General features: G+C 50.3%; 1 protein-coding gene across 2 annotated transcripts; it reads left to right on the plus strand.

Moving 5' to 3' along the window:
• The first annotated feature begins 580 nt into the window (after positions 1-580).
• On the plus strand, positions 581-24044 carry MICALL2 (MICAL like 2). Of its 2 annotated transcripts, XM_057416981.1 has the most exons (17): positions 581-783; positions 6754-6802; positions 10313-10454; positions 13313-13473; positions 14114-14235; positions 14592-15260; positions 15468-15646; positions 16135-16210; positions 16525-16640; positions 17135-17281; positions 20037-20092; positions 20499-20622; positions 21212-21302; positions 21670-21743; positions 22076-22190; positions 23139-23185; positions 23283-24044. In XM_057416981.1, exons 1-17 carry the CDS (start codon positions 641-643, stop codon positions 23375-23377), a joined length of 2406 nt encoding a protein of 801 aa, XP_057272964.1. In that variant the 5' UTR covers positions 581-640; the 3' UTR covers positions 23378-24044. The 2 variants fall into 2 exon arrangements, with proteins under 2 accessions (XP_057272964.1, XP_057272965.1); XM_057416982.1 differs by lacking the exon at positions 10313-10454 and having other exon boundaries at positions 691-783.

A 24044-nucleotide genomic window follows, 5' to 3' on the forward strand; every position in this document is an offset into this window, starting at 1 on the left:
CTGCTCTTTTGTCAGCCGCATGAGGCCGGGTGAGTTACGGCGTGTGATGTGCATGTCATGGGGCAGCCGCTGTGTTGGTGATGCTGATGCTGATGCTAGCCGTGGCCAGGACAGCACCAAGGCGAGTGTTTGCCTCACCCCCCATCCCCATCCATCCCCTTCTGCAGGGACAGGGGCTGAAGGTGGCCGCAGGTGATGGCAACAGCCCATGGCCGGCTCCCCTCCTTCCTTAGCCACGACGAGGCCTCAGGGCACCCGTGCTCCATCCTCCCTCCTCCTCCTCCTCACACCTCCCTGAAGGACACTTGGTTCTCTGTGTGTGGGTGTGGAGGAAACCTCCATTGTCCACACGGCAGAAGCCCAACGTGTGGGACCCCCGTGTCGCGACAGGACCCCCATGTCGGGGGTGCAACCGCAGTATACCCGCTCCCCGCCGCTTCTCCCCCGGCTCCGCCAAGCTCGGCCCCGGGGCGAGGCCCTGCGGGGCCTTCGCTGCCCGCCCCTCTCCCGCCCCTTCCCCGCCTCCTGCGCGGCGCGGCGCGGCCGGACGCCACACACCGGCGGGCAGCGGCCGGGCCGGGCCGGGCAGGGCGAAGGGGTCCCTGAGCACTGCCGCCGGTTGCCCCGGCCCGTCGAGGCCATGGCGGCCATCCAGAACCTGCAGCTGTGGTGCAAGCAGCAGTGCGAGGGCTACCGCGATGTGAACATCACCAACATGACCACCTCCTTCCGCGACGGCCTCGCCTTCTGCGCCATCCTCCACCGGCACCGGCCCGACCTCATGTGAGTACCCGCGATGGGCATCGAGGACAAGGCCTGGGCTGCCGGCTCGCCGGGGCTGGGACCCTCGATGGGCTGCCGTCGAGCCGCGGAGCAGAGCCCACCGTGGGCCTTCGCCTTCCCTCAGCCCAGCCGCGATGCCAGCTCCTCATGGGGAGATGCTGTGGGCTGGCGGCTGGCGCCAGGAGCTCTGCTATAGCACCCACGCTGAGGCTCTCCAAGTGGAGAGCTGTGCTCTCACTACCCACACGCATTCCTCCCCTCCCCAAGATTTTCCCTTTTTCCTTCCCTCCGTGGCTGGATTATGCATGTTTAAAAGCGTCTTTTTCCATTGCAAAACAAGTCCAGACATTGGTTTGGGGGGGAAGCGTTTCCTCCTTTGCTGCTGGTGTTTGCTTAGGCTGGGCTTTCCTTGCGCAGCCCGACGGCAAGCTCAGCTGTGTGTGGGGAGACGAGGGCTATTTGACCAAAATACAACAGAAGGGCAGGGCTCAGGTTCCTGCACATCACTCCATTTTCCCATCTATTGCTCTGGGTGTGGGAGGCGAAGTGTTTTCCAGCCCTTGCCGGTGCCATTGCTGGCGCCCTGCGGGTTTTGACCTGTTGCTGCCTAAGTGTTAACATCTGGGAAGGTGAAGAGCCAAAGGGAGATGTAGGTCCTGCTTCCTCGTTGGTTTGGGTTTGTTTCGTTTTGTTGCTTCTGGGCTCTTTGGACTTTGAGTTGTGGGGGAGTTGAGAGGGGAGGTCAAGGCAAGGGATGTGCACAAAGATTGCCCAGGATTATTGATTTAAGCTTAGGTCTCTCCCACAAGGCAGAGGACCACATTGGGTTGTCTGTGCTGCGGTTTTCCTCCTATTCCTTGAATTCCGCCTTTTTCCTTGTGCTCCCAGAACAGCCAGACGCTTGAGTTTGTGTGTAGAGATCTCTGACAGGTCTGCTGCTTCTGGTGGAATCCCGAGCTCTCTTGCTCTTCTCTCCTCTTGAAACTTGGCAGAGGCACTTAAGGCACACCTTCCGTAGTCCCAGTGCTTGGGCAGTCACCATGGTGTTGCTGTGTATGGCTTCCTGCCATGCCGTCATGTCCACATGACTCCAGATGTTTCCTTTCCTTCCTTTGATTCACAGTCCCAAAGATACAGAATACCAGAGCAGAAAGGTTGATGTGACCAGGAGGTGCTCCTAGAGGGATCGTGACTGCTTCCTGGCCAACTCTGCAGCTGGTCTAGCCGGAGCATGGGTGTACACAGGGGCTCAGCAGCTGAAAAGCTGGAATAATCCTGTTGATCAGTTTAGTGTGTTGTTTATAATCCTTGAACTGTGCATACACATATCTTAAATAAATCCTCCTGTGCTGAAGAGGGAAGATGTTCCTTGTGGCGTCTCCCTGTTCCCATTCATTTTCTTTTATGATGGAAGTTCTGCCTGGCTTTATTCAGGACCTTACAGAAGCGCTTCTGACTGGGGCCAGCTCAGCAAAGACTGCCTGGAAGTTAAAGTAAGAGAAGCTTTTATCAGCAGCCTCCCTCATCAGTGTCAGTGGTGTAATGCAGGAAAACACCAGGTGTATCCTTGGCTGGGCAAAGTCCTGCTGGAAGGAAATCATGCTTTCAAGTGGCTGGGGCTGCTGGGTGTCATGTGTTGGATCCTGGGACTGAATACCTGTGCCGTTCTCCATCTAGCTCTAAAAGCTTCTCAGTGTTGATAGTACAGGAGCCACAGGCAGAGAAGTGCAGCTGGGTGCACATGTGGCTGTGACCCCTGCTTCACAAGGGTTTGGAAGTGGTTTGCCCTGAGCTTCTCCCCTTTGCTTCTAGTAAAGATCCTGGTTGAAGATTAAAAGTATTGTACTGCGAATAAAACTAGGAAAGGATAAACTGGTGTTTGCAGCAGCTCTGCCGTGTTAATCACTTGCAGGACACGATTCAGTCACGGCAGCAGAGTTTTGCAACAGTGAGTTTTCTGTCGTGGTTTACACAAATGCCATTCTTTGGCTGAGGAGTGCAGGGGATTTCTCCTTGCAGAAGTTCCCAGGAAAACTTCAAGCAATTACGAAACATGGTCATAATCACAGGCTTCTCTTGTGGGGTATGGGGCTGCTGGGGGTCTCTCCTCCCCCTTCCTGTTTTCTTGCTGGAAAGCATATGGAAAATATGATAGCTTCCCTCAGACTTGCCTGATGTTGGTTTGTATGCTACCAGTGAGCAGGGCAGGCTGTGTAAAATCAGAAATGCATTTCCCACTCTCTTCCCACTCACCTAAGGATGCTGTGGGGGAGTGAAGATGAATGTTGAATCACCATGGAAATTCATTTCTCTTTTGTCCCAGCTAAAGAGCGCTCCAGAGCCAGCCCCAGCCAGGCACGCACGTGTGTCAGGCAGGTCCCAGCCCATTCTCTGGGGTGACTGCAGAGCCCTGAGGCTCCTCTCATCAGAGGGACGTGCAGCCTCGCAGCAGCGTGGTGAGAGGCTGAGATCAGAGCTGCTGCATGCGATGGCCATGGCTGTGCAAGTCTTAGTGGCCTTGGCTGATAAGTGAGTTAGAAGAAGCTGGGGAGCTGTGCGCCCTCACCCCAATATTAATGCCAGATGTCAAGGAAAGGTTTTGATTAAGCCGCTCCTCCCTGGGATCTTGCTCTTTCCCAGCCTGCAGGCTGGTGTTCAGCTCCACGTTCTGGGAATGGACTGGTTGTGAAATCCCCCTTGGCAGCTCAGCAGCCCAGGGTGCCTATTCCAGCAGCGTTTCCTGGGCTGCTGTCAGCTCAGCAGGGCAGGATGGGGCCGACAGTCATCAATACAGATAGGAAGGGCCCTGGCTGTGCTGAGGATGGGTTGCACTCTCCATCCCCTTAGCAAAAGGCTGGGGTGGAGCAGAACTGCTGCCCGCTTAGCCTCCATGGGGTTGTGGATTGTGTGATGGGCATAGATAAGAGGAGGATGGGTGCTGGGGTCAGTTGTTCGTTACCCCCAGAAGCACACTGAACAGAGCAGTGTGGAGCAGGCGCTGCTGAGAGGAGAATGAGCGCATTGGGGCATCTTCCAATTGGGATTCCCGGCTCTGTCCTCTCCGCACAGGTTGTTTGCACCTCCAGGAAGAGCACAGCTGAAAGGTCCTGTTCCCAGCAGAGCATGCTGGATTTGAGCCCTCTGTTCCAGAACTGGGACCCTGGCAAAGGGTGTTTCATTCTTTTTCAGTGAAATATCTTATTCTCTAGAGAGAAGATAGTACAAAAGTGCTGAGGGGCAGAAGCTTTTGGTACCATCACTGCTCTGGGATTCCCCCCCTCCCGAGTCTCCTCCAAGGTCAAGTTTACAACCTAGTTAGTAATTGCAGCAGCAGCAGCAGAGATTCCTCCTCTGGAAGCACATGTGGTTTGCGAGTACTGGGTCTGTGCAGCTGGAGCTGTGGGTGGTCAAGGAGGTTTGTGGTCATGAGGAGCACTGGGCCACTTCTTTTTGCTAAGAGAAGGGTTATTTGGGGAGCTAAAAGCTTCACTTGTATTCCTGTGCTGGTGAACTCCACTCTGATTTGTTTCCAGCACTGGAGGCCCTCTCTTGGGTCAGATTATATTTCTCACCTCTTCCAATTAATTCAGTTGCCTGTGTTTTCTCAGCGGAGAACTCCTTCTCCATTTGTATTATCTTTGCTTTCTTAGGATTACATTGGTCCAGAGAGCTTTGATATTCCAAGATAGGAGTTGCACCAGCAAGATCAATTTCCAAAAGAAATATGTGCAAGCAGTTCACCTGACTAGCCAGGGAAGAAGTGATGCTGAGCGGGCAGGAGGCTCTTGAAATGACCAAGTAACCTGGTTGTTTGCACTCTCCTTTGGGGTTTCAGACATTCACCATCAAGAGATTTGGGTTTTAGGTCTCTTACATGCCGTGCAGTGTGAAGCTGCATGCACACCAGCAGAGCAAACAGCATTCAGCGTGGCTGAAGGCCACTGACCGACAATGAGTAGTATGTTATGTCTTATGTGTCAGCATGACCGAGTGAGCTGGAGCTCCCCTTTGCTCTTGCAGGTGTTTTCCTGCGTATCCCTGCTACAGAGACTATTTGGGAGCAGAACCAGGAGTGAGGCCGAGTGCTGCAATCATCTCATTCAGCTGGCTCTTAAAGAGCGCTGATTTTCTTGTCTGACACAACCAGGATGATTGTATTTACCACTGAAACCTTCTGTGATTGTTTCTGTTGCTCTTTTTAATCCATTGTTTCAGGGAAGGGAAATCTCCGGGCAGGAGCGCTGCTTGAAGGAAAAAGCTCTGCAAGTCCCATTGATTTTGCACAGGAAAGAGTATATGATTTAGAGGTGGGATGTGCCTTGTCTTTATGTGCTTCTCGGGGGAGGTTGGCCTTTGGGTCTTATCTGTCGTTCATTCTCTCCTTATCCCACGTAGCAATTCCAGATGCAGGAAGCAGGGAGGAGGCACAGGCTGTGGTATGGTGGACAAACCTAGTTGAATGTGCCTCTCTTATGTATAATGTAATGCTCCACTTTCTGTAGTAAGTTGATAAAGGACCTGGCTTGCTCCTTGCTGATACAAGTCATGGAAAAAGTTCCCCTGCTGCGCTCCAGATCATGTGTTTGTCTCATGAATAGGTTGCTGTGGGCCAGCTTTGCCCTGGCTTTCACACTGTTATCCTGGCTCCTCTTCGAGCTGGGGGGCTGGCTGACAGGGGTAGGTCCACATGGGTTATGAAGGTGCTACATTCGAAAATGCAAAGTTGGTCTCTAGCCTTTTCTGCTTATCAGTGAGAATTTCCTCTCTGATACCAAGCGTTTGCTTCAGCTCTGTGCTAGTAGGTACAAGGATTGTAAAGTGAAACTGGGTTATCAGAAAGGAATTGACCCTGCCCGCTTGCCTGGGCAGAAGGAAGCGGTGTTGGAGAGCAGGGCTGGCAGCCAGCAGGCAGTTTTGTATTCCCAATTTAGCAAGTGACAGTCACTTTAAAAAAAAGCTGACGGTGGCTGTTTCCTAGGCGAGGGACATGCTCTGCTATGGGTGAGAAAGCACATTGTGTTGTGGCTCTACTTCCAATAGCACAAACTCATTCTTCCCAGTGTTTTCTTGCCTGTCTTGCCAGGTCTCCACTTTCTGAGTTCCCAGCACAGCACAGAGGGAGGTGACATCTGGGCTGGACCAAGAGAGGGAGAGAGCAAATCTGTAATAGGGGAGGAGGGAGGTGATGTCTGGGGACAGCAGAAAGGAAGAAGGACTGTTGACTTTGGCTTGTAACTTGCAAACAGTAATTGTCTCTTCCTTTTCAGTTACTGGTTCTGGTTACAAATCAAAGGAGACAGCCTAAGGGAAAGAAGAATAACATTTCTGCAGGCAACTTTGGTGTTATCAGCCACGCTGTTGTGTTGTGGGCAGACGTATTTCCCAGGCACGTTCCTAGTGCTGGTTTTGTGGAGCTCTGCCAGAGGACAAAAGAGGATTTGAAACCAGAACTTGGAGCTGAGGTCTCCCTGTGTGGAGACAACTTGCAAGATGGGGAAAGAGCATGGATGTGATGGTTTGGAAAGTATTTCTGGGGAGAGAGTGTTGCAAATCTGGCTGGGAGGCACCAGTGTACCTTTTTGAGGTGGGAGAGGAGGTAGGCTTTCCATGAGTTAGAGGTTGCTCCTGTCTGTCTCAGCAAAAGCTCTGAATTTGCATGGGATGTCTTGGCATCAGCACATCCTGACTGCAGGAGGCAGCCCTGCAAGGGTAAATGTGCCAGAAATGTGTTGTGCTGCCTGTGGGCAGATGGCTATGCCTGCTGAGCCTCCTGCACCTCTCTGTCCTGGGAGGTATAGCAGGTCTGTGAGTGTCTTGGATGGGATCTGACACAGTGCTCCCTCCAGAGCATCTGAGAAGGCAAGGCGGGAGGAGGTGCTCTGTCCCCTGGACCAGTGGGGCTCGGAGAGGCTTGAGAAGCTGGAAGCAGCATCACCAACCTGAGATTTTTCTCTTGTTCCTGTATTTCAGAAACTTCAACTCCCTCAGTAAAGAAAATGTGTACGAGAACAACAAGTTGGTAAGTGACTTTTAATGTTTTACTTGTGGTCTAGTCCATGACCTGGCACCTTGCTTATGTGCTTTAGCAGGTGCAGTGTGCTGAGTGTGCTAGACTCAAATCCTTTGCCTTATTCTGCATGTTTACAGCCTTCTGGTTTAGATGGCAATGTCTAGGCTTGCTGGCTGCTTGAAAGCACCATCAGACCATTCACACTTCTTCACTGGCTTCACAGGATTCCTGTGTCCAGTGTGTCCTGTGACAGCAGGGACTCAGAAATGCTGGAGCACACGATGCTCCTGAGGGATGAAGCAGGAGCTGGGAGGTAGCTGGTGTGAGAAGGGAAGTGCACGGAGTCCTCCCCCAGTTCTCATTACTGGTGCAGGGGATGAAAGCTGCTAGAAGGTGGAGACATCCTAAAACCTCATCCTTTGGACGCTTCGCTCCAGGATGGGATTTGAGTTTCTCTTCTCTTCATGAAGAAAAGAGCAGTTGAGCAGGCCAGGCCCCCTCCTGCACTGGATTCAAGCATGGGCTTAGTGCTCCAAGGAAGGTTTTTTTTTTTCCTCCCTCTCTCCCTCACAAAGAGAGAGCCAGTGCATTAAAATGCTTGTCTTCCCTTGGCATTGCTCCACACAGCTTCGTGGCTGCTTGGCAGGAGCTTGGGATGTGAATGAACCACGGCAGCTTACTCTTGTCTGGACTGGAGGAATGACATCCTCTGACGCAGTGAACTGTCTGAGGTGGTCCTTGCCTCTGGGAGAGCTAAACTCACCCTCTGCATTCCTTAGCTTCCACTCCCATTCAGCCCCAGCCATGTTCACAGTGCCTGTGGCAGACCCCTCTCTCCCCAGCCTGGGGCTGCAGGCTGGGACCAGTTATTCACACCCTCTGGGGTTCAGCCCTGCACGTTCCCCTCCTCTAGGTGAGAGTCAGACCACGCGTTTTTGCCCTTGAGGTTTGGTTTTTGGCTGGCATCAGGGCCTCTTTGCCATGGATGGTCATCCTGGCCAGAGTGCTGTGGAGCACGGAGTGTTCCTCCTTCCCCAGCTGCGCTGATGGTGTCTCCTCTGCTGGCAGCTTTGCTTGTCTCTGGGAAGTGAGCTGTATGAGCTGCCTCTAGTGCTTTTATTAATGAAAAGCTGCTTTGTGCCTCTCATATAAAGAGTTGCTGCCTCCTTTGTTGCAGCCTGTGTTTCCCCCACCCCTTCATTTCTTAGTTTCTTCTATGTCCTTTATTTTGCTCTCTCTTCCTTATTACCCCCGCTGTAAGATGACTTGTCTGTGTTACCCTTTCACTGCTGCTATCCTGCTAGCTTGGCTTTTGCCCCTCCATCTCCCTCTGGGCTCCTGGGCTGGCTTTCTCTCTCAGACTCACCTCCATCCTAGCTCTTACACTTGCTCTGGCTGCTCTTGGGATATGACTGGGTCTGATTTCTCCCAGTGCTATTCCTCTGCTATTGTTCAGGCGCTCCTTGATGCCTCACTGTTCAGTAACTTCTTAGAAGCTGCATTATTCAACTAAAAACCTCGTTTGAGCTGCAGTTTGCCATATAAGGTCTTCTGCTGAGGAGGAATTTGTCACTTCTCGAGTGCCAAAAAAACAACCCACAAGCCCTAGAAAAATTCCAGTTGGTGGCATTTTCTTGCCTAAGATTTCAAATATGTATAAAGAGGAGAAAGGCTTCTAGCAGCCTTAGGTCCAGTTTTTTCAGTGCTAATGGGCAGTGGCATGGTGCAGCAGATACAGTGGTGATCTGTGTCACAGGATGAGGCAGACTCAAATGGCTTCGAGTTTTATCACTTTGCCTCCCCTATGCACAATGGCAGCAGTGGCATTTACCTCCTTGTGAAGCACTTGGAGCTGCAGTGATGAAAAACGCTATGCAGAAATAACATGTTGCTGCTCTAAAAGCCAGCCTGGGCAGGCAGGTAGAGGGCAACTGGGCCATGTTAGGTGGTGATCTTGGATCTCCAGGCAAGAGCAGTTCCCAGGAGCACAAGGATGCTGCAGGCACCGGGGAGACTACATGTAATGCTGCTCTCTGCAGTGCTCACTGGTTCTGGCCAAACCAGTTGTGCGCATGGAGCATCCTCCTCTTTGAGATCCAGGCAGCCCTCACACTTGTTCTATGCCCGTTGCACTTTCTCACCCATGGCACTGTGTGGCAGGAGGTGGCGTGGTCTGTGTTGCTGCTAGACTGCACACTGGGAATGTCCAGCAAGAAAACTCCACTGGTCAGACCAGTTGTGCAGCTAGTGCAGAGGGGAACACCCCAAAGAATATATGGAGTACCAGACTGTGAGGCAGGCGAGTGCCAGGCTGGGCTGGCAGCACGACACAACCAGAGCTAACTGGCTGAAAGCGTTTTTAATGTCAGCTCAGTTACATTTTTACTGGGCTACCCAATGGAAAAAAATGGTAATTATTTTGCTGTAAAAGAGTGGCTGTTTGTTTCTTCTAAGCAGGAATGGTTGGCTTGTACACCAACACTGTGGTGTGTCCGTGCCAGAGGTCAGATGTGGAGGGTTTTAATATGTTCAAGCCTTTCTTTAACCCTTTCACTGTGGGCTTCAGCGGTAGCCATCCTCTGGTTCTGTAAGGGCTGTTTTCCTTTGTTGTGTTGGCATTTCAAACGGGATGCTCCAAAAGGAGGTGGAAGGGATTTTTTGCCTAAAAGCTAGGAAGGAAGAGGGCTGGAGAAAGTCCCTAATAAAGCCCTACAGTGATTTGAGCAAGGGCAAAGCTGCTTTATGGATGTTGCAATATTTTTTTTGTCCTCTAGTAAAGGCTCTTGCTCAGAGGCAAAAAGGAAATAGCTTTTACCTCCTTTATCTGACTTTGATCCTGCAGTTTCAAAGCAGAGGGCAACACAGAGAGGAATATTGGCCCCAAATATTGGCAGCGTGGATATGGTTAAGCTGGAAGGGAGATAAGTGTCAGGAATTCTGCATTATTCCTCTCTTCTCCCTCTCTATAGTCTGGGAGAGAGGGCTCCCCCCTGCAGCCCAAGATTCCCCTTTTGTTAGATGGGGAAGAGCAGGCAGAGGTCGGCAGGAAGCTTTAACCTTTGCACAGCACATGGAGGTAGAGAGCTGCCTGCAAACACCCAGCAGTGCACCGTTAACTGGGGAGCCTTCCAGGTTGGGCTGGAAGCCTGGAAGCGAGTCTGCCAGCCTGGACTGACACATCCCCTTCTGCCAGGCCTCGCTCTCGGCAGCTGTGCATAGCCAGCTAGAGGCAGGCTGGAGGCAAGCAGGGGAAGCCCAGGTGAGTTCCTGTGCAGTGAGCTATGGCCAGCTTGCCAGGCCAGATTTTTGGCTCCCTGCCTGGGTTTCTCAATGCAGTGGCTGGAAGCCATGACTCCGCTGGTTCCTGCATGATGTAGGAGTTAAACTGGTGCAGCTGTTCCCCAGTAGAGTTATTATTCAAGTAAGGCTGTTTGCAGTGATGTTTCCTACTTCTGGTGAGGACCAGTTCTGTTGCCTGGGCTGGACGAGACCCCTTTTGTTTTCTCCTTCCTTCTCTAGGCATTTCGAGTGGCAGAGGAGGAGCTGGGGATCCCAGCCTTACTGGATGCAGAGGATATGGTTGCTCTGAGGGTGCCAGACAGGCTGAGCATCCTCACCTATGTTTCCCAGTATTATAACTACTTCCATGGACGGTCTCCTAGTAAGTACCATATTCCCTGGAGGGGTGGGAAGGATCAGGGCTTAATCCTGTGCTTTCCTTTTGCCTCTTAACAGCTTGGAAAAGCAAATTAGGCTGCACAGAGGCCTTTTGGTACCACAGCTATTTCAGTGGGGGATCTGAACTCTTTACACACCAGACTACAGTAGCACCAGCGGAAGGACACAGGGCCATGCAGTATCTTTAAACTAGTGCCTTAAAACATGCAATACAATCTAAAACTTCTTATGGTCCAGCCAGTCGGGAACACTGAAGGTTTCCCTCCATGTTCCCTCTCTCAGCATTCCTTTCTTGAGCACCTCCATCCCTGTTTCAGTCTTTGCACACCAGAGGGCTGGTATGAACAGAGTCTAACAAGGCTGAGCTTGTCTGTGAGGTTATGCCAATGGAACAGCATCAATGGTAGGGCTTGTACAACAAAGCAATAATGATAGAAGGGAGTAGAAGAAAATAGCTCCTTGCCAAGCTGGGGTAGATGACTGTATGTCAATGACCAGCTGAGTGCATGGAGCTGGTCCTGGGGTTGGGTAAGGAACCAACTGAGAGCTTATAGGTCAGGATTAAAGGGAGGACATGAACAGGTGACATTATAGTGGGGGTCTGCTACAGGTCTCCTGACCTTAGAGCAGCTTCCAGTGCCTAAAGGGGCCGACAAGATAACTGGAGACGGGCTTTTTATAGGGGCAGGTAGTGACAGGACAAGGGGAAATGGCTTTAAATTGACAGAGGGGAGATTGAGATGAGATTTTAGGCAGAAGCTCTTCCCTGTGAGGGTGGTGAGACTCTGCCACAGAGAAGCCGTGGCTGCCCCATCCCTGGCAGTGTTCAAGGCCAGGTTGGACGGGGCTTTGAGCATCATAATCTAGTGTGAGGTGTCCCTGCCTGTAGCAGGGGTTGGAACTGGATGAGCTTTAAGGTCCCTTCCAGCCCAAACCAGTCTGTGATGATTCTCTGATTAACTGGTGTAATACTGATAACAATTCTTTCAAACATAAAACAGAGCTGTCAAGGCATTATATTCACGTACTGGAGAGTTTATGTGGGCTCACAGGAGCGTTGTTGTAGGCTTGGTTTATATTTGGCTCTAAGCTCATACAAAATGAAATAATATGATAAGCCAATTTCACAGGTTCCTCCAGAGGAAACTTCAGAAAGTGGGCCATGAATGACTTAACTGGTTAAGGTGAACCTAGATGGAGAAGATGGATATGTATTGAAAATGTCCTATATCTTGGGAAAAAAAAAAGCACAATTCAGTCTGAGAGCTGCTTTTAATGTCTAAACTCTTCCCCCTTCTCCACCTCTTTACACATTTAAGCATGCCTTTTCCTTCACAACCTCTTCCCTCTCCCTCTTCATTACTTTTGTTTCTTGCCTTAAACCCATTCTGATTGAAGTCAAACAAATCCCATCGTGTTTGTGCCGAGTGGTGAGAATCTGGGTCAGTCTGAGGTCTTTACCCCTTTCCCTCTAGCTTCTTACATACCACGTCATCAAGCACAGCGCATTTTTATACTCTCTAGTGTCCCACACAACACTCTGGTTGCATTCCTGTTGCTGGGGTGAATGTACATGTCTGCAAACGAGACCAGCCAGGAATGTGCCCTCTGACACTAAGCAGACCCCTGGTATCATAGTCGTGCCCTTTGAATGGGCTCCATCAGGACCATGAAATAAGCAGGACACAGGAGGCCAGAGAGGGTGAGCAGCCAGTATTTTATTGAGGTCATGTATTTATGGAAGAGTAGAGCTGAAGCCACCAATCTTTGTGCTGGGCTTTGGGAACTCACTGAATGGCACATGTGGGAAGTGAGGAGGCAGCATGAGACTAAACCCTTTGCTGGGCTGGCTGTCACCAGCCCACTGGTTGTTGCTGTAAGAGAGCCTTGGGTGTTTATTTGGATAGCTGGCTTTCTTGAGGGAAGGCTGCTGGGAGCTGGGCTTCCTCTCTGCTCTCTGCCCAGACTCTCTTTACTGAGAAGGGTATAAATCTCCTTTTAGATGGGTGATCATTTAATTGGACACTCTTAAAGTGAAGCTGTGACTCAAATATCCCACAAGGAAAACAGACATTCAGAATAAAAAGTGGAGCAAAAATAACATCCCCATGAGAGAGATGAGGGGTCTTGTCTGTAAAAGCTGTGCCTGAAGCCTCATTTCCCAGGGAACTCTCCCTGCATTTTCCAGGGCGCAGGGTGTCATTCCTTCCTTGACTGAAGTGTGTTGGAGGTTCTCTTTTCTTCACTTCGTGTGAATTTAGAGGGTTTTCTCTTTCACCTGCGAAGAAAATAGGATTGGGTGGAATTACCCATTTTTGGTGGTCTTTTCTGTTATTTAACCTGCATGCTCCACGAGAGTCCCAGCTGGGGTGCGGGATGGACATCCACAGCAGTGAAGCCTCAGGGTATGTAGGAAGCCTGGAGCACAGTAACCTAAACAAAGCAAGCTCTCCATGCTTCAGTTCCTCAGCTGTAATACCCAACAGCAGTGCGTGTGTCAGTGGTAATCAATTCCAGCCAAACTGTAGTTGAGGTACAAACCCAAGGTGCTGTCCACACCATTGATGGATGGTGTTTTGCATTCTTCCACTTTCTAAATCCCCCTCCATGGAATTCCCTGAGAAATAAAAAATCAGCAGTTTCAGCTGAATGTTGCTAAAATTCACTTGTTGCCTCTTGTCCCTCACTCCACAACAGAACTGCTTGTGAAGGAAGCCTGTGTCTCCTTGTATGCTTTGCTTGTTACCCATCAGGCACCTCTGGATCTCCTTATATTGTAAACTCCATCTAAGCCCATGGGTTTGCCTTATGTTTCCTTCAGATCTTTCTTCTTCCTTCCAGTTGGAGGCATGGCTGGAATCAAGCGTCCTTCCTCTGAACCTCAGGAGCAGCCTCTTGGGAAGAAAGCTGTTTCTGAGCCTCCTAAGCCAGTGCCACCAAAGCTGCCTCCTGCCCACCCACCAGCCAGAGCTAAGCCAAAAGAAACCTCCCCCGTCACCACGGTAAGAAATGTGTTTTGGGGTGTTCTCTATACCTTAAATCTGCTCAATGAGCTAGGATATTGGGCTAGTTCAGTGCTCCTAGTGATAAGGACTTGATCTCTAAATTTTCTGCTCACTATGGGGGATTTAATCCAGAGGCCTGGTTACTGCACAGATTCAGGTGGAAAATCCATCAGAGAGCTGGGATTCATCCCATGGTGAACAGGACATGGGTGTCGTAGGACACAGCTGTGCTGTTCCTAGATCTTGGGGATGGAGATTTTTAATGGAATGTGTTATATTGATTAAATTCTTGAAAAGAGTTTCAAGACAGAGTAGGGAAGAAAACAGGGTGGAAGAAGGGAAGATCCGCTCTCGAAATGGTAAAGCCCTTTCCCAGCTCATTCAAATCAGAGACCTCTGCACTTCAGCACCAGACACCCTGGTCGTCTGGTTTTGTGGGAACCAGTCCCCCTTACTCTACCTTCTTGAGGGCTGTTCCTCTTTGTATGAGCAAGGGTTTGGTGGGAGCAGGGATTTTCTGGGTATCACTTCTTTATCCTAGCCAGCTATCATGCCAAACATTCGCCTGACTATGGGAGTTCCATAGCTGTATGTAGGGCCACAGTGCTGCCTACTCACCCACTGCTTCTCCCCACAGAAAGGGGTCCTGGCAGACAGCGGGAATATCCCAAGCAGCAGCTGTGGGGTCTGTGGGAGCCATGTACATCTGGTGCAGCGCTGCTTGGTCGATGGGAAGCTCTATCACAGGAACTGCTTCAGGTACAGCTCTTCAGATTTGGGATGTGTTGATTGCAGAGGGTTCCTTTGGGACTGGAGAGAGAGTGGTGTGGGACGTTGTGTCAGAGTGGAGGCAAGCTGGACCTGCTCTTGACCTGTCCATAGGGGAAACCCTTTGCCCAGGCCTGTTTTCATCCACACATTTCCCACTTAAAACTTTGTTGTCAGCAGCTCCTGGTTTTGGTGCCTGACGAATGTGCACACAGGCTCTGCTCACTGCCAGTGTGGTACCTTCACCCTCCCTCTGCTGACAGTGGAATCCTGCCTGCACTCTCAGCTGCATGGCAATGGCTTCCCAGTGCTCTGGAGGATGTTTGCTGAGATTTTTGTATCCACAGGTGCAGGCAGTGTTGGAACATGCTTCTTCCTGGAAGCTACAAACCTGGGCCAGAGCCCAACACGTTCATCTGTATCAGCCACCAGCAGCCAGACAGTGTCCAGATCTCTGGTCTCCGCAGCACTGGGAGCAAACCTGAGAGTACCCCAGCCCCTTCTGCTGCCAGGGCTTTCCAGAAAGCAGCAGAACCCAAGAAACCAGAGCAGGTGTTGAAGAAACCCAGCCAGGAAGGCCTTGCTAATTCAACCAAGCCATCTGTTTCATCTTCTGGAAGCTCTGGCTTCAAAAGTGTAAATACTCCATGGTCCTCTTCAGCTGTACATAAATCAGATGACTGCAAAGGTACCCCGTTAGGAAATAAACCAGATCATCGTGAAGGTGCCCCCCCAAGGCCTCCTTGGACACCCTCCACAACAAAAACACAGCAAGCCCGAGAACATTTCTTTCAGTCATTGGAGTCTTCCAGCAATAAACCCTCTGACACTAAAACCCAAGTCCTTTCTCATGGCCCTGCTAAAACTTCCTCTGCCAAAGCCACTACTGAGGTCCGTCTAGTGAATGCTGCGAAGGATCAGGCACGTAACCATATTATACAGGCTCTGGCTGGATCAAACACCTCTCCAAATAAGCCAGGAGGACTCAGTTCCACTGGCTTCTCAGCATCCAGCAGGTGAGTACTATTCCTCTTTCCCTTCTTAGTCCCAAGATGATCATTGGGGTAACTTGGAGAAGTCCCAGTCTTTCTTCCCTTTTCCCTGCCTGCTTTTGTGGCTGAGATTTAAAGACATGTAGAGGAGCTAAGACAAGTCTTTGGAACAGAGGCCAACAAAAAGGTCCATCCTTTCAAAAAGACTGACTAGGTTGTTCTTTCTTGCAGTGGCAAATTTTCTCCCACCAATTCTCAGTGGCAGAGTCCAGCTCCAAAAGCACAGCCCAGCAAAATAGGGTACACAGCACTAAAACAGGAAAAGATTACAGACCCTCTGCCCAAGAGCCAAGCTGCCAGCAGCAAACCTGTTTACTCTGTGCACAAGCCAGAGTCAAAAGGCATCAAAGGTGAGGATGACTGATTCACATACAGCTCTGTCTGGACCCAGCACACCATCTCTGCGCCTTTCTTCTGGACCAGTACAATGAATGTGTCAGTGACTCTTATACTTTCTATCTGTACCATCGCATAAGAGTTTTCTGAGTTCTGGGGCTCCACTTATCCCTGTGCAATTGCTCCCTCTAGCATGGTGAGTTTTTCTACTCTGATGACTTCCAGGTATTTGAATTTGTACTAGCTGTCAACAAACATTGGGATCATGGTGGATTTCAGAGGCTCAAGTACACTTTTCCACATGGGAGAACTTGATGAAACTTCAGGATGATTCCATGATTGCAGCTAGGGCTCACCCAGCTTCCTTGTCTCTGGTTTGCTGCAGTAACATCGAAGTATCTGCCTCAGTGCATGGCTTAGCTCCTAAGATCCTCCTGAGACTTAAATCTCCTTGTTTCTTTTGGTTGAATCTGCTGTTATCTTGCTATGTTCCTTTCTTTAGGAAGCATGAGTGCTGGTGAAGACAAGTCTGAGAGCCCATCAGACTGGAGATCTCGGTTGAAGCCTGTAGCATACAAGTGAGTGTCTTGGAGCTGGTGGTTCTCCATGACAGGTGAATGGAGATGTCCAGGCTTGCATCTGTGTTTGTTGCTGCAGGTCTGCATGCACATAGGAGGAAAGAGCTCCTGTGTTTTAATGCTTCTGTTTTCAGCAATCTGATGGAAAAGGGAAAGGCTTTCATTTCTGGGTGAAGGAAAGCATGTTTCAAATTGCTGGACTCTGATTAGAAAAGTGAGACCAGTTGGAGAACCAGCCTAGGATGTCTAGAACTCTTCCTGTAGACCATTCTGCAAGAGGGATGGTTTCCTACCTTTGTCTTTCTTCTTTGCAGAGACCAAAGTGGCACTGAGAAACCTACTGGTAACTCCCAGGTGGGAACAGGGAGTCCAGAACACAAGGAGACAAAGCCAAGCCCATTAGTTGTCCCATCAGCAAAGCAGGACTCTGGTATGAAGGATATAAGCTTTGCCTTCATTTTGCTAGTTAGGCAGGGGACAGACATTAGGTGCTGCAAGGCACAGGTAACGTGTTGATTGAAATAGTGCCTTGCTTTCAGGAACCTTTGTTCTTTGCACCTCCTTTGGCCCTGTGGTGACTTTATTTGGAGAGACATTCTTCCCCAAGGAGAGGGACTGTGTCTTCACAGGGTGCCCTTCTTCTAGCAAGATTTCACTTACTGTCTCTTGCATAAGTGTGTAATGGTGAGAAAACCCCATGGTGGTTCCAAGCCATTTATTCTTCTCTTCCACCCATCTCCTACTCTGGCCTTGTAATTGGTGGTTTCTCCCTGTTTCCTTTGGGTTTGTGCCCCTCCCTGTCATCTAGGGCTCGAAATGAAGGTGGCTAGTGATTAGCGCCAGAGATGCTGGGCAATAAAGGGATTTTTGGGAGATGAGGGTTGAAATTGCTTACCCCAAACCTGTCTGTGCTTCTTAATCCAGCTTCATCTGGTGGATTCATGAAGAAGTTGATCCCCAGCTCGGATCTTGTCAGGAGCTGTCAGAATTCAAAGCAAGGCTGGGAAGTCCCTGGGGGCTCAGCCAAGAAGGAGGAAGAGGGCAGCCAGTTGAAGAAAAGCACTACCACAGGTAAGGTCTCTTCTGCCTGCTTAAAGCACTCTTTCCTTTGCACTGTCAGGGAACAGCCTGACTGGTCAGTGTGGGAGATGTGTCCCTGAGTTCCCGGTGGCTGTAGTCATGGGGTAAAAATCTGTGTCCTTAATTCTTATTAACCCGCTTGGCCTAAGCAGGAACCAGCCAGGCCAGAGAATTCAGTGAGAAGGGAAGAAATGAAAACAGGGATTTGCCAAGGTCACTGCCCTGTCATTCTTTACACTCAAAGCTATGAAGAGGACCATCTCCTCATTCGGAGAACTGGGATCTAGCTGATATCTCTTCCCTTCAGTTGAGTGGGTTTGGAAAATGAAAGGAATGCAGGGAACTGTAAGCCAGAGTCTCCAGCTGGCGGGACCATGGTAGCAGCAGCCTTGGCTGCTTTCCTTCTTGGACATTCAAAGATGTCCTGACCAGTTCTGACTGGTTTGTTCCTACCCTTAATCCAGTTTTTTCTGTATGTTCAACCAGAGCTTTACTGTGTACCTCTCCTCTTTTGCCTAGTTGTTTTTGCTCCTATGTATCCCTTCAGAATGTAAATGAAACTTCCTGGAACTTACCTGGTGGTTGCTGCTGTCCTGTTTGCTCAGCTTGTTTGATCTCCCCTTTTCTTACCCCAGTTAGCTCTGTTTTATCTGTTTATCAGGGCTCAGCCCTTGCTCAGATGTTTGTCTTGGAGCAAACAGGATTGGTCCTGGTGGCACCGTGGCCTCCAGCTATAGTATTTGTTAGCTGGTTCCAGCATTGTCCTTAGCCTGCTCCTCTGATAGCTACAGAGCATTCAAACTCCAGTTATGTTGTCTGTTTTAAAAGTGTACCGTGGCTCCACTGCCCAAAACTTTCCATCTCCTTTTTCCCCAGACTCAGCCACAAGGATCAGCGTTACATCCTTCCCAGGAAGTGAGCTGTTAAGATAAGGGAGGCTGGTTTTATATCCGTCTTTCTAATGCTTACTGATTGCTGTTGGGGAGTGTCTGCTATGGGAAACTTTTCCCAGCAGTCTCCCCCTGTTTTTCCACGTGTGTGCAAGGCTGCCATCCCAAAGGCTGTTCTCCTGCTGCTGTCACTTGGCAGCCTGCGGATTAAGGACAGACCTGTTGCTCCTCTGTATAAGCCTTTACCTCAGCATTCAGAGACACGCTGTGAACAATCAGCTACCATTCCTGCCCTTAATCCTCTGTGTGTTGTGTGGGGTTGTGGATGATGAGCATTTCTGTAAATCACTCATTTTCTTTGGGATAAGCAGAGTTTTTCTTTTGAAACAGGGTTTTCTTTGAGTCATTTTGCTACCTGTTCCTCTCCAGTGACCTTGGTCTTCTTGTGATCAGTGGTGCAGCTTTCTGCTTTGGCTGAAGGTGCTATAGAGATCACTCAGAAGAAGCCTGGAGATGCTGAGCTGGGAGAGGGAGGTTGCTCAGGCAGTAGCAGTAGACTGCTCATGGCAGGCCAGGTCCCTCTTGGAGGAACCTTTAGGAGAGGTTGGAAAAGAAACCAGGTTGGACAGGGCTTGAAGCAACCTGGTCTAGTGGAAGGTGTCCCTGCCCATGGCAGGGGTTGGAACTAGATGAGCTTTAAGGTCCCTTCCAACCTGAGCCATTCTATGATTCTCTAAGTGCAAGTCGCAAGTAGCATACAGGGCAGCAAACCAGGAGCATCCAGAAGGAAAAGAACCCTGACAAAGGCCATCAGTGCAGGGACAACACAGCACATTGCCATGTGCAGCAGTGTCTCCTTTTGCAGTCTTCCTGAAAAACACAGTAGAGTAAGGCCTGGGCAATTGGAGAGGTGTCCTTGAGTGCTTCCTCGAGTCAACACCAATTGCCAGAGACTCTCAAGAGGCTTCCTGAGTCTGTCCTGTGTTTCTCCTTGTGTATGCTGAGCCTGCACTGCTGCTGCTTTTCTTACAGCTATGCTCTTTTGGTACTAGAGTTTTCCTTCCTTATCACATCATCCACGTATGCCTCTGTTCTCTCTCTGTAGTAATTATCCAGCCCAGCCCCTCGGGTATCCGAAAACCTCACACTCTTCTGTAGTTATCCTTGCAGCACAGTTGGGCAGAGGAAGCTGAGGCACAGTGGAACAAATACACATTGCAAAAAGAATTGATTTTAATAGGTGTCCAGGGCCTAAATAATGCTGTGTAGTGGGGCCTTGGGGACTTCTCACCTAGGAAGTGTTTTGTGGAAGGAATTGAACCTTTGTTTCCTGAGACCTATGATAAGGTCCCCTAGACCATCTTTATTTACTGAGTATTTCCTGCTACTTCTTTTTAAAGGACCACTAGAGGGGTATTTTCAAGTATATCTTAGTGTTTCCTCTGACAATAATCTAGTATTTCTGTTCTATCCTTTGGAAGCTTAATAAGGGGTGGCTTTTGCCACAATAAGTATCTTTGAGTTTTAACAAGGTAAAGAATGAACATGGAAGTCAATATTCTTGGGTGGAAGATTGAAAGTCACAGCTGAGTTAGGTGACTGGCTATGCCCTGGGGATGAAAGCAGCACCCTGTGACCAGAGGGTATCTGAGTGTCCAGCCTTAAGGAGTAAATCAGGCCATGCTGTTTCCTGTGCATGCATCTCCCACCTTAGTCAAGGGTGCTGATGCATACATGTTATCAGTGGCGTGGCAGGGATCTGTTGTGCTCTGGTGGTGTAGGCACTGTCCCACACCACAAAACTGTGTAAAGTATTTTGTGGAATTCTTTGGGTTTATGTTTTTTTTCCGTTCTAGTTAAACCCTCTGCTCCGAAAAGTACCCAGAGCCCTGAAGCAGTATCCCCAACCAAGGTATGGCTGGAAACCAGGTGTAAGTGGAACAGGCTGGGGTTGTTGGGTGTCTTGTTGGAGTGCTTGCCCACTTATATCTCAGTTTGTCTTATTGGGACGTAATAAGACACTAAGGCAGCTTGTCTTATTGTTTGAATTCCCAAGGAACGGATAACAGAGAGCCAAACAAAGTTCTGGTAGACACTGTGTCTCCCAACAAAGGAGGGAGAACATCTGTGGAGTGACAAGTGTGGGTAGATCTTATCCTGTAATGTGTCAGTGGCCACCACGCTGATGGCTTGGCTCTTCTAGGACATGGCTCTGCAGTTGGGCTCCTGATCTCATTTCCTATCTCGGTTGGAGCTGTGACCTCAGTGGGAAGTCTGAGGGCACTGAGCTGTATTTGGTCCTACATTTGTTTTTCTAGCTGCACCCAGACTACCTCCCCGAAGAGGAAATCCAGGGCAAGGTGCGTGACATTGAGAAGCAGCTGGATGAGCTGGAATTGAAAGGAGTGGATCTGGAGAAGCAGCTGCGTGGCTGCGAGGGAGGTAAAAGAGACTCTGGGCCAGCTCTGATACAGTGGGGAGGTGTGAAGCTCGTGTCTTGCCTCATGGCATTCTTGGCTCTGTTTCTAGGAGCTCTTGCTACGTGTGAGACACCAGGTTGCCAAAAGTGCCTGGTATAGCAAGATAAAGCCCTGGGAATTTCAAACCCTGTCTGGCTGTTTCCTAGCCTATTGTTTGAGGAAGGACTTCTGTTTATTTGGCTGAGGATCAGGGAGTTTGGGAGTGGAAGGCTGCTATTGATCTGACTGATCTGATCTCAAGCCAGACTGGTTGTCATGGCTGGCTCCAGTTTCACAGAGGTTAGTGGATTCATTCAGAATGGCAGAGTTGAGCTGGCCACATGGAAGATGAGCTGGGTGCAGAGTATCTGTGAGCATCTTCCTTGGATCTGCAGGGAGTGATTTGCATCCTTTCCTTTGTACCCAGGAGTACCAAAATGAACTGTAGCTCATCACTGCCTGTAGCTCATATTAGTCATCCTGGGCTCTCCCTCAAGTATCATTTGTTTGAGCCAAGGAGACTGAACTGGTGCATCTTCTGAAGGAATCTTTCCTTTTGTCTCCTCTTGCAGATGAGTCTGAGGATGCTCTCATGGTGGATTGGTTCAAACTGATCCATGAGAAACAGCTGCTGCTCAGGCAGGAATCAGAGCTGATGTACAAGTAAGTACAACCAGAAGTTCACCCATCTGCTTGTGCGCTTCATCTGGGAGCAGGAAGCAGTGAAAGGAGAAGGAGTGCGGCAGCCCCCCAAAATAGTGTGCCAGTTGGTGGGATGAGGGAGACTTGAGGATGTCTCTGGGAGAGCTGCCAGCATCCTGATGGGCCTTTGAACACTGGTGTGCACCCAGGGCCTGAGATGAGCTCATGGGAGGGAGACTTCACAGATATGATGGAGGAAGATTTCCCCTGACCCACCAGCTCCTGCCCAGGTAGTGGGCAATGCAGAGGGAAGGCTTTAGCATGATGAGAACGGTTCAGCTGTGGGCATGGAGGGGCAGTTACTCACCACATCTGTGCTTCCTTCCAGGATGAAACAGCAGAAGCTGGAGGAGCAGCAGTGGAACATTGAGATGGAGCTGCGACACCTCATGAACAAGCCAGGTGAGGACTGGCTGCACTGCAAGTCCTGCTGGCCCCAGGCTGTGTGTAGCCCTCCACTTCATGTGCCAGCCCTGGGATGCCCTTCAGATCCAAATGACACTGCCAGGGACTGCAGTTTCAGTGCAGGGTGTCTCCTGACTGCGCTGTTGAGCTGTCAGTTGCAGACTCCCTGTCGCATCCAACCCACCTGCACTGGATGTGAGATGTGCCCACGAGCATGAGGATAATTTGGGCCTGTGAGAGGGGCTTGCTGGAGCAGGGTGGAGGCAGGAGCCACAACACAGAGGTAACTAACCTATAGCTGTGAGATGGGCTTTCCTTGTCTTGTGCAGAGGAGCTGAAGACGCACAGGGAGAAGGAGCGAGAGAAGGAGCTGCTGGAGTCATACCTAAACACGGTCAATGATCGGAATAGCATTGTGGAGTGCCTGGATGAGGACAGGCTCAGGTGAGGACCCCCAGATGGTGGGAGATGAGCCAACACCAGGGATGATTTCCACTGTACTTCTTCCACTGCCCAGGCTGCAGGGGTGGAGGAATGGCTATAATCCAGACTTCAACTCCATGCAAGATGGGCAGTGACCTGTCACCAAGCATCTCATCTTAAATGCTGCTGCCATTGCTTCCTTGGCAGCTGTTAGAAACTGAGATCAGGACCACAGCCATATTCAATGCTCTTTCAAGCTAATGCTGCTTTGAACTGTGAAAAGAAGGCCAGGGAAGAGAGAGAGAGGCTAGAGATGGGGAGGATGAAGGCAGTATGGGAGCTGCAGGAGAGCTCTGGGAATAGGAAGGCAGGAATGTGTTTGTCTGCTGCCGCAAGTAAAAGAACTGTAGCTGAAAGTTGGATCCTCCCCAAGCTCAAAGAAAGACTGCTGTGTCAAGTAGCTGGATTTGTACCTCCTGTTACTGACAGCAGCCTCTATTTCTTGACCTCAGGGCACCCACTCCAGCTGGAGTTGAGTAATGCCTCAGCTTTTGGCTGTGGCTTTGCCCAGGCCCATGGAGATAGCATTGCATTTGTCCCTGGTTGTGATGAGCACCCCCGCAGCACCCCAGGCCACTGGTGTCTCATCTCCTAGGGTGTGATGTTGCTTCACAAGTGGTGAACTCAGATGATTCATAGGCCAGGAAGGACCTCTCTGCTCCAGTGCTAGATATCCATGGTCTGGAAATCCCCACACAGGCCCTTGCTCTCAAGGGAACCAGATGCAATTTGCTAGTACGTAGGACTCCTCTAACTGCTTGTTTGGCTGTTTCTTTTCCTGCACCCTTCTCAGAGTGTGCTGTGGAGGTTTATCATTTCTGACTGGGGAGTTGTCTTTGCATGGGTTTTGGTGTCTACCACCTTGTCATGAAACAGCAAGTTTTCTAATGCCCTGCTGTTCCATTACAGAGAGCTAGAGGAGGACCAGATGTTGGCAGACATGATCCAGAAGTTGGGTAAGGGCCCATTGTACTCTGTGGAGCAGCACTGGGTGGTTCTGGGCCTGTCTGGGGTGGGTCTTAACCTGCTCTGTGCCTGCACCCTCTCCTGCAGATGGATCTCTGGCTCCTGGCTCTCGAGAGAAGAAGAACAAGTTCTGCTTATCCAGAATATGGAAGTCAAAAAATAAGAGTAAAGCTCAGGAGTGATGTTCCTTTGCCCAGTGGCTCAGCAGGGGCTATCATAGGTATGTTCCTTCCTCGCTGCTGCTTTCCTGGAGTCCTGCAGGACTGTGATGAGGTTCTTCTGCTCCCTGACATGGAGACTGCAGGTTTGTCAACCAAAGGGACAGTGCGAATCCCCTCTGGCCCTGGTATGGGGGTCAAGGATACCTTTCCCGGAAGGTGGACTTTAAAGAGTGTTTTCCTTCTTTGGATCTAGCTCAGAGCTGGCTTCAGCCCTGTTGTCAGCTCAGGAGGGCAGAGCTCAATTTGCCCAACCACTGCTCAGGTCATTGCATTCCTGAATGCAGGAGCATGGCGCTTCATGTCACCCCACAGTGCCCCACTCGTGTCAGCCAGGGCTGCACTAAGGGCACGGTACTGGTCTGTAAAAGGGCTACAATCCCTCCCTTCCTCTCTGCATGTGCTGTGGCTCCTTGGCCAGGATCAGAGACACAGGGAGGTGCTATGGGGTGAGAGAGATTGAGGGTCTTCCCTGTTGTAATCTGGAGCTGCAGGCCCCACAGCTGGGAGGAGGCAGAGAGCAGAACCCCCTCTGTATCTGTGGGGTGGAATGTCCTAGAACCAGATTGTTTCAGCAGTAATGCTTTTGATTCCAGACCTCCTTTTGGGGAGTGTCTGCAGGCTAGTTTCC

The sequence above is a fragment of the Pezoporus wallicus genome, unplaced genomic scaffold, assembly GCF_028554395.1.
Source record: "Pezoporus wallicus isolate ANWC-B61680 ecotype Strahan unplaced genomic scaffold, APGP_CSIRO_Pwel_v1 scaffold_7392, whole genome shotgun sequence".
Taxonomy (NCBI): domain Eukaryota; kingdom Metazoa; phylum Chordata; class Aves; order Psittaciformes; family Psittacidae; genus Pezoporus; species Pezoporus wallicus.